The 10,875-nt window shown below is 31.9% G+C and overlaps 1 protein-coding gene across 1 annotated transcript in view; it reads left to right on the forward strand.

The window, feature by feature from the left end:
• The window catches only part of LOC119609512, a 54,496-nt gene extending 46,710 nt beyond the window's left edge, over nt 1–7,786 (forward strand). The window contains exon 3 of the mRNA XM_037964337.1: nt 7,734–7,786. Within this exon, the coding sequence (XP_037820265.1) occupies nt 7,734–7,786 (53 nt within the window). The remainder of the gene's footprint in view (nt 1–7,733) is intronic.
• The last annotated feature ends 3,089 nt before the right edge of the window (nt 7,787–10,875 follow it).

The following is a 10,875-nucleotide window of genomic DNA, read 5'->3' on the forward strand; positions in this document are numbered from 1 at the left end:
CCTGTCTGCTATGCAGACGATGTCGTAATGCTTTTAAAGGGAAATGATCCAAATTACTTATGTAGAATAGCTGAAGAGGCTCTGAATACGGCCCTGAGCTGGGCTCAACCGAGAGGCCTCAGTGTTAACCCGGCAAAAACGGAAATCTGTCTTTTCACAAGAAAGACAAAAATTTCTACATATACTGAACCTTGCTTCCTGGGCAAGAAGATACCGGTGACAGACAAAGTTAAGTACTTAGGTGTAATCCTCGACCGGAAATTAAAATGAAGACACCACATAGAGGATAGGATCAACAAGGCACATCGGTGCTGGGCAATATGTAGGAGAACTATAAGCATGAAATGGGGTCTTAGTCCTACTATGACAAATTGGCTTTATAAAAGTGTAATTAGGCCAATTCTAGCTTATGCTTCAATAATCTGGTGGACAGCTTTAGACAAAAAGTGCAATATCAAACTACTACAGGGAGTTCAGCGTACATGCTGCTTGGGTATAAGTGGTGCCATGTGTAATACTTCAACCAAGGCTCTGGAAACGTTGATAGATATTCCTCCCATTGAAACATATTTAAGATATGAGGCGGCGCTTACAGCCGAACGGCTCTTTACTTTAGGCGAACTGGCCAAAAGCGGTTATAGGACACGTCATCAATGTATACTGGACACATTGGAAGGTTATACACATTCATCGGACGTGCCTGATCGCATACCAGACACTGAATATGTCGGAAACTTTGAAACGCTAATCCCAGATAGAATGTCTTGGTCAAGCGGAACATTAGAGCAAATACCAGTCGGAATCCGTTGCTACACGGATGGCTCTAAATTAGGGGACAAAGTGGGTCTGGGGTTCTATATTGAAGACCCAGAAACAGAAATATACCACCGTTTACCTAATCATAACACAAGCTTCCAGGCAGAAGTACGAGCAATAACGGAATTAGAATAAATATGGATTAGAATAAATATGGCGCCCACAGGGCTTAATATATTTACCGACAGCCAGAAGGCAATTTGTGCGATATCAGGTGATAGAATTAAATCTAAGACCGTATTGGATTGTAAGAAAGCTTTAACTGAATACTCTCCCAGAGATAAGGTTCACATCATATGGGTACCAGCCCACTCGCGAGTAGACGATAACGAAAGGGCGAATGTAATAGCTTTAAAGGGTAGGGAGCTCGAGGCAGTTAACCTGACAAACGCGAAACCATTCGACGCAACAAAAGCTGAACTAAAAATATGGGTGAGAGAATCCCATAAGGCCTCTTGGAATAATGAAACAGTGGGTAGAACCACGAAGATCCTATGGGTGACCCTGATGAGAACAAGACGAGAAATCTTCTCAAAATTAGCAAGTCTGAAGTTAGTATGATGGTACGTATTCTGAGTGGACACACAGGATTATGAGCACATCTATGCAAAATTGGACGTGCGAATTCAGACGAATGTAGGGCATGTGGAGAGGACAGTGAAACTCTGGAGCACTTTCTTTGCCACTGCCAGGCATTCGTCGAAGTTAGATCCAAGTATCTTGGAAGTGATGTTATTCCGGAAATAACATTCCTGACTAACACCGATTGCAAGATTCTTAGGAATTAAGTTCAGGAAACTGAGTTTCTGAACACTGAAAAATAATTTTTTCAGTTCTTTTTTTTTCCTTAATGATAAAGAGCGCACAACAGGCCCGATAGTGGCCTAGGTGTATTTCTTCGGATTTGATGTAATATACATCCTCCTATCAACCTACCTACCTGTTTCTATAGCTTGATTATTTAGGCCGCAACAAAACTTATATTATTACTACACAGAGTATACTTGACAATGGATGTCATTGAAAAATTTGGTGTTAATTTGATATCAGTGCCTGTGTTCTGTAACTCTCACATCGAGAAATTTCTTGCATGAAAAAGTGAAATTGAAGAAAAATCACTGTGAATTGAAACCAAATATCATTTCTCACATGCAAGTGTTTCTGTAATTTATATTTGTGAGAACTAGTCATTTAAGTTTTTTGAAATTTGTGAGTAAAAGTCTTTCTGTAAGAAAATTTTGTGAGAAGTTTCTCACATGAACTGCCAAAAAGCTCACATTTTAAAACGGTGCGGAAAGTAAAATTTTAAGAAAAAAAGTTTAATTTAAACATATATTGTAAGAAATAAAGAAAAAATAATGTTGTTTTTATAATAAATTAAGATTTAAATTAATATTGTTAACTAATTTTTAGAAAATAGAAATAATTTCTAATATACGGAAGCTAAAGCTGGAAAAGTACGTGGGCATAAACCTAGAATTTAGCAGGGGACAATTTAGTGGGATAATTTTTTAAATATTTTTAATTTAATTTCAATATTTTTGTTTATTTAATCTTTGTTTATAAATTTGTTTGCCAATTTTTGTTTTTATCTGTTTATTTTTATGTTTTTGACAGATGTTTATTGGAAATTTCCAATAAAAACCTGATTCATGTTAACTCTTTTCACTTTAAGTTACAGAAACACTTTTTACTCACAAATCGAGAAACGATGGAATTTTTTGTTTTATGTCTACTCGATGCGAAAGCTTTTCGATCAAGTTACAGCACACAGGCACAGGCGTGTATATTTATTTTTTCCTCTGTGTAGAGTATTCAATTATTTGGGTTTTTGTATTATTCGGTTTATTCGACAAATAATTATTTGAGGTTTTATGTTAGCCGGATAATAATCGGATAATTCAAAATTATTCGGTTAACCGAATAAATAAAAATAAATAACAAGAAGGAAACTGGAAAAATATTGTAAAAAGACATAATATTGATAAAGAATATTATGGCTTTTTTACAATATTTTTTTTCTATAACAAACTAAATTATAATTTTCAACATCTTTGAGTTCAATTTATGTAAATTTTTAATGATTTTTTTTCAAATATTATTAATTAAATTTAAGTTTTTGAGACTTGTTCAACTTATTCCAGTCTTCCAGTTTTTAACAGTGTGACTCTGATTATTTTTAAACTGTACTCATTAAAATTTAATAAGAAATTTTTAAATTTCTTGTATTCACCCTGTTTTACACAAGATGATTATGAATTTTTCGACAGATTTTCTCGATGCGAGAATTACAGAAACGGGGCACAGAATTCATACGTTCCAATAAACTACACAGGAAAAAATAGGCACAATTTTTTTCTTAACAAACATTTGCTTAAATTTAATTTCGATTTTTATAAGTATTTTTATTTGGGTTTATAACGAATTTGTTTGATGTTCACACAGAAGGAAAATAATTTCTAACAAACACCTTATTGAAATAAATTTAATTTTTAGTAAATATTTTTACTGATTCAATAAATGTTTTTGTTTGAGTTTTATTTTTATGTCAGCATATGGAACACAACAATAAAACCAGCTTTGAAATGTACTAAAATGAATTAATATAATTCTTATTTGGTTTATAACTGTGATGGCGATTATTTGTAGTTAATATATTTTACGAATATTTTTACTGACTTTTGGTTCAAGTGTGTAGTTGACATAATATTGTATTGAAAATACTTTAAATTCAAATCTAATAGGCCTTGATTATGTTTATTGGGAAAATAGTGAAACTTGGAAAATAATTTATTTAAACGAATACAATTGTAAGGAAAAGATAGCAAGAACACATGAGAGTGTTATATTCGGCTGTGCTGAATCTCATATACCCACCATCAAACCTTATGCCTTAAAAGGAATGCTCCCCTATAAACAACAGGGTGACATTACTCATCAAATTAACTGAAGATGACGTTATATGAGAGATAGGGTTAATTATTGACCGTTTTTCATAAATTTTTTAGACCAATTTTGGTTTATATAAAACATCTTTACATAGAATATCACTTCCCGACAATTTCCGCATGAAATTCGGTAGGAAGATTTACGTTCCTATAAATGTTTTTTGTATCAAATTTCATAACTGTTCACGTATTTTTAAGTCATCAATACTCGTAAGCCAGTAATGTCAATTATGGACCGATCAACATAAAATTTGGTTAAGAGATTTTTGTTCGCAAGGAATTACTTGGGTCGAATTTCATCGCTCTACTCGTATTTTTAAGCCAGTCGTTAAACTCATTTTTTGAAGGGGATCTTATATTGGAGGTAGGGTAAATTATGGCCGATCCATATAAAGTTTGATAGAGAGATTTTGACTTCATTGAAACTTATGTGTGTCGAATTTCATCACTATACTCGTATTTTTAAGCCAGTAATGAGCGTTATAGTCATTTTCCGAAGGGGACTTTTAAGGGGGGTTAGGGTCAAATATGGACCGATCCTCATACAATTTGGTAGGTTTTGGATCATAAGACGCTTACTTATGTCAAATTTCATAGTTATACTAGTTTTTTTAAGCCAGTAATGAGCGTTGAACAAATTTTTTTAAGAGTACCTTATATGGGAATAGGGTCAACTATGGACCGATCCAGTAAGCCAGTAATGAGCGGTCGAATTCCATCGCTTTACTCGAATTTTTAAGCTAGTAATGATCGTCTAAGTAATTTTTTGAAGGGGTCCTTATATGGGGGGTAGGGTAAATTATGGACCGATCTACATAAAGTTTGATAGAGAGGTTTTGGTTTCATTGAAACTTATGTGTGTCGAATTTCTTCACTATACTCGTATTTTTAAGCCAGTAGAGAGCGTTAAAGTCTTTTTCCGAAGGGGACCTTATATGGGGGGTAGGGTAAATTATGAATCGATCCTCATAAAATTTCATAGGGAGATTTTGGATCATATGAAATTTATTTCTGTTGAATTTCTTCACTATACTCTTGTTTTTAAGCCAGTAATGGGCGTTAAAGTAATTTTCTGAAGGGGACCTTATATGGGAGGTAAGGTCAATTATGGACCGATATACATAAAATTTGGTAGAGAAGTTTCGGATCATAAGAGACTTACTTAAGTCAAATTTCATAATTATACTAGTATTATGAAATATATTTTAAGCCAGTAATGAGCGTTAAACTCATTTTTTGAAGGGAAAGGTCAATTATGGACCGATCAACATAAAATTAGGTAGGGAGTTTTTTGATCATATGAAACTTACGTGTGTTAAATTTTATCACTATAGTCGTATTTTTAAGCCAGTAATGAGCGTTAAAGCTGTTTTTCGGAGGTCCACTTGTATGGGGGCTATCCAAACAAACCTTACCTATAGAGAATATTTGTGGAAAATTTCAATCGTCTAGCTCGTTTCGTTCGGACGCATCGTGCTTTCAACAGACAGACAGACGGACGGATAGACATGGCTAGATTGTCTTAGAATTTAATAAGGACCCAGAATATATATACTTTTGAGGGTCTATGACCAATATTTCGATGTGTTACAAACGGAATGACAAAATTTTCGATGGTGGGTATAAAAAGAAACATTTTTGTTTAAAATTTTGTTATTCAACAAGGAAGATTTTTTTCTATTTGACTGCAAGGAATTTGTTTACGAGAAGAATACCATAATTGAATAGGATAATTGGTAAGAGTAATATTGTCGTTTTCATGTAATACAGGAATTAATGAATTTTTATGTTTAGGAATTTGTAAATTACATATATTAATTTTGTAGCCAGTAGTGCATTCTGATGGTTGAGCTGTTGTTCCAAAAGAAAATTCTTTTCTGTTAGTTGTTTCTTAATTTGGGAGGAGAAGCATTGTTTAAAATAACATATTACGCAATATTGGAATTTATTAAAGTGCAACCCGAAGATGATCAAAATTCTATCAAAGAGTTACATAAAGACATTGAAATTACTTATTATTATTCTCTGGAAAGATAATAGGAGGACCGACAAATCCTCCTATTCTAAATATTGGGATGGCCAGATAGAGATTCGGTTGTGCGTTTTATTATGGAATCAATTGCCTGAACTGTTAAAATAATGTTATAAAAACTTTCATATATCAGAAGTTTTGTCCGAAATTTATATTTTATCATTTAGAAATCTTTGAAACTTTCGTAATTTTTTTTTATTAATTTTTAAATGATTTTTTTATCTTAAATCTATAACTATTTTTGAAAAATTTTCGTTAAAAAAATTGGTTACATGGAAATTAATGTAAAACTTTCGAGTTAATCTAAAATTTAAAACCTATTTCATAAAGACACCATACATACTTGTTACATATAACCATATGAGCAATTATCAAAGTTTTTTAATTTTAGAGTTAAAAAAAATCAAAAAAATTTTTTGATGGCACATTCAAAATATTTTGTGTGCATATAAACAGACCCCAATACGTGATGAATCCGTTCGCGTTAATCATTTTGATCGAGGGGCGCAATAGCTATAGCGGTTTTCACTTAAATATTTAAAAAATTCTTAAAAATAGTATTTATATATGTAATGTTTGAAAAAAATTGCACATAATTGTAAAAATAATTCAAATTTAGCGCATTAAATACATAGCATAAGATTTATTTTCAAAATTTTTAAAAATACACAGTAAGAAATCTCATTTCAGTAATTTTTTAACTTGTTGCTTATAGTTTTTGAAAAATCGCGAATTAGTAAAATTTAAGAAAAAAACTGTTAATATCTGAATTTTACGAGCTTGATTTATAAGGGAATGGAATTAAATATTTATAGAGTGATGCTTTTTAATGCTAGGTACATTTTATTTGGCCCGCAAAAACTACAATTATTTAACTTGTTTGATGCGCCCCAGTTTTACATTAAAGTATTAAGAAAACTTGCAAATGGTGATAATTTTGACGAATTTTGAGCATCATCCATGATGTGCCTTGGCAAAATGTGTTTAGATAAAAGTGACGTCTTTGTAGCGTACAAGGACATTTTAAATACATTTATGATCCCAAACCATTGTGTTTATCATTATCTTCATGTCTATTCATTAAATGATTGTATAAGTCGATGTTTGATATATAAAATCGCAAAAATAAAAAAATGAAATTTTGCAAAATTTTTAAAAAGTTCATACAATTTTTGCATGCTGCTCCGATTTTATATTTCAAAATAACAAAAAACTCAATTTACGCAATAATTCAAATTATTTCCTATATAAGTGCTAATGTGCCGCGCTAAAAACTGATATATTAAAAAATTTACGTTCAAGTTTTCCAACTTTTGTAGCTGTTGTACCCATCTCCCATTCAGGGAACATTAACGAGATATATACCATACTGTGTATAAATACATCAGCTAATCACTGTTGTCCCAATTTTTGGTATTTTATTAAGGGACGTCAACGTCCGGTCAGAAAACTGTAAAAAATTCAAAATTGGAAAAAACCTGGTGACAAATTTCAACATCCAAGTTCTAATACGTAAAGTGATATTACACATAAGGTTGTAAAGAATTTATCTCCTAAGTGTCTTTAGTTAGTACTATAACGAATAGTGTCCAAAAGTTTAAAGCTATGGACAAAAAAAAATAAAAAGAAGGTGAAAAAATTAAACTTCGAAAACCGATCACGTTTAGAAATGAAGACCAAGAGTTTTACAATTTTGTAATTTTTAGGCTGGAAGTCTTGTGTATATAATTTGTAAAAATTTTGTTTGACATTTTACTCTTACCAAAGTTATTAAAAATTTAGTTCAATTTCAAAGGAATTAAAAAAGCTTGATAATTGCTCATATATACATATGTATATAAACACTCTTACCAAAATTACTTAAACCCAACAAACTTTAACTAAAACTCCGTCTCATAAACTATTGGTTGATTCCTATTAATCCCCACTTCGAATAGTTTCAAGTCTTCTGGCGCCAGCTGACATCGAGGGACCTAATATTGTAAGTTGAATTTTCTTTTGTTTTATCAACCAGAATTACTATGTATACAATATAACATAAAAACAATAATTAGTTCTAAGTTTTTAATTTATTATTTCAAAAATTAAGAAGTACTTAAGCCCTCCCGTCACGCCACGGCTTATTCCAAGGGAGAGTAAATATGGTATTTTACATATTCGTTGTCTGTAAATAAGTAAGCAATTGTTGAACTTTGTCGTTTCTAAGTTATTAGAAAGAAAAGTAAATTCAATTTGAAATACATAAATATATTCGAAATATGTTTATATTTTCTATTAAATCAATTGCTTTTGTATATCACATCCATATTATAACATGATCGTAAATATCGTTTTAATTAAATACATATATAATTATTATGGACAAAACTATTAATTATTACTTACTTTAAAATAATTGAGATAGATCAACTATTTAAAATAATTACATATTTAATAAATAAATTTTTACATATTTTAATAAATTTTGTATTTATTTATTTATTTATAAATCTACATAAGTCAATATATACATTTATTTTCAAAATTTTTAAAACATGAAAATATTATTTATAATCTACCTTAATATGCTAACACATATTGCGTCATGGTAACTATGGATAGTTTCATATGTTTTAGCACTAATCGTGCTTTCGTCTATATTTGAAAAACACTAATCAATTTGTGTTGCACTTTTTGTAGTGCTCGTCGAATTTAGAGAGTTAAAGCCTTTATCCCTGAGTTGTCTTTCTAACTCGCTGCAACTATTTCTTCGGCAAATATTAAAATCTCCAATTAAAAACGGATTTTTCATTAAAATAGTTACTTTGGGAAAACAACTCATTTAACTCTCTAATTACAGATCCAGCAGGGTAGTTTTTTTTTCTATTCAAAACGGTAGTGTTGATATCCTGGCACTTAAATATAATAAATTCAAATGTTTTATTTGCAATGTGAGCTTGTTTACTATCGCAATATTGTATAGAATTTGCAAATTAATTTTTCACGTAAACGATAATTCCACGTTTGCATTCTTGGTAAAATGCTAAAACCAGGAATATCATAATTTTCATGGCTTAAAGTCTATGTCTCGTCAAAACAAAGGATATCTGAATCCAACATTAACTTATCACCACGAACATCTTCAATATGTGCATGTAAGCTTTGAACATTATGATAAGTCACATTTATTGAATTTCTATCCATCAGAAAATCAAAATTTGTTATGAATTATTTACTATTTTGAAGGTTGTTTATCTCCACTTGCACTACGTCATTATTAGTCAGGTTTGTTAAATGAGTTGTGAACTTTCCAATTAAGTAAAGTCCCGCTGCACTTGTTGCTCTACTGCACGCAAAATATAAAGCAGAACGTTTCATTCCTGATTTAAGATGAACAGCTACGCTTGAGTATGTTGCCCCTTGGCTCTTGTGAATAGTTATTCCTTCAGCTGGTACAGCTGAAAACTGCCTACGGTCAATGTTGACATTTTCATTCCGTTTATATTGGAAGGACCGTACTAACAATTCAATAGGTGTTCACAGAGCTTCGGTTGGATGTCGCCTTTGTGATCGAGGTAAAACACCAATGGAAGCATCAGGAAATTTAATCCACAATGTTAATGGTTTTCGATTATTATCAAAGTCAATTTGCATAAGTTGGCCAGTTGCTCCATTAACCAAGCCATCGCTAGTGTTGATATTAACCGTAATCATGTACTTTGCAGTTGTCTTTAGCTTTAAATCATACCGAAGTCCTTGAGTCTCGGATGTTTTAAAGCATTTGACATTTTCCAAAATGCGATCCCTATTTTCTCGGGATAATCCCACTGATTTCACTTGATCAATGGCATATGATGTTATCTCTTCTGTAGCTATTCTATTAAGTTTAATCGTGTTCCAGTTATGAACTTCAATATTTGTACATAGTAAATGAATTGCTTCATCTGGAACATGCGATTCAAGCACTTCTCGTGATTTCATAAGAGATATATCTTCTTCAGACATTTTTCCGCATGCCATATTATTAAGAGCTCTTGCAAATGCTTGATCTTCTCTTTGGCGCATTATTTCGTTGAGCTCAAAATATTTAAACATGTCCCACAGTGAAGATCCGTATACACTATACGGATCATTTGTTGGTGCGGAAAATATCCAACTATCACCTACGGGGGGAAGTTTCCTTAAATCTCCAAATACTAAAACAGAAATCCCTCCAAACGGTGCAGTCGATTTAAACACTTGTTTTAGCCTTGTGTCGAGATACCTTTACATTTTTGATCCTACCATAGATATTTCATCTATGATTAGGAGCTTTAAGTTCAAGAATTTCGAATACAATGTGTTGGCTGTATCGTTAGTTAGTGGTCTAAGGTCTGCCGAATATTGATTTATGGGCAGTGAAAACATTGAGTGAAGTGTAGCTCCACCTATGCCAAATGCCGCCTTTCCTGTTGGGGCGCAAAGCAAGACTTTTATCACATTTGGGTCATTACCAGGTATATAATTTTGTCTGTAATTAACTGACTGATATATTGCAGATATTAATCTACTTTTACCGCATTTGGCATAGGTGGAGGCCAAATGCTGCCTTTCCTGTTGGGGCGCAAAGCAAGACTTTTATCACATTTGGGTCATTACCAGGTATATAATTTTGTCTGTAATTAACTGACTGATATATTGCAGATATTAATCTACTTTTACCGACTCCATCACCACCTCCTACAAATTCGTAAAATATCTGTCCCAATTTTATGTTATGTAACAAATGGGTCAAATAAATCTTTTGCTTATTATTTAATGATCTGACCATTGTTAACAACTCATTTTCTGGTATAAGAGGTTGTAGCTTTATTAAACGAATACAACCTGGTGAGTATTTACATTATAATGTCTGTATCTGATAACATTTGGCTTCGTTTTCTTTTTGATGAATCCGCTATTATCTTTTAATCTCAGAAATCTTCCCGATAACTCGTTTTCCTCCTGGTCCTCGTGCTCATTATAAGTATCTTCATTTTGCATATTTCTTGCAGTTCGTGAAAACTTATAAAAAGCTGCAAAATCTGCCAAACACAGAGAATCCAACTCATCAGGTCGTTG

This window comes from Lucilia sericata, unplaced genomic scaffold (genome assembly GCF_015586225.1).
Source record: "Lucilia sericata isolate MDLA Ls3-8-SP2 unplaced genomic scaffold, ASM1558622v1 Contig000024F_arrow, whole genome shotgun sequence".
Taxonomy (NCBI): domain Eukaryota; kingdom Metazoa; phylum Arthropoda; class Insecta; order Diptera; family Calliphoridae; genus Lucilia; species Lucilia sericata.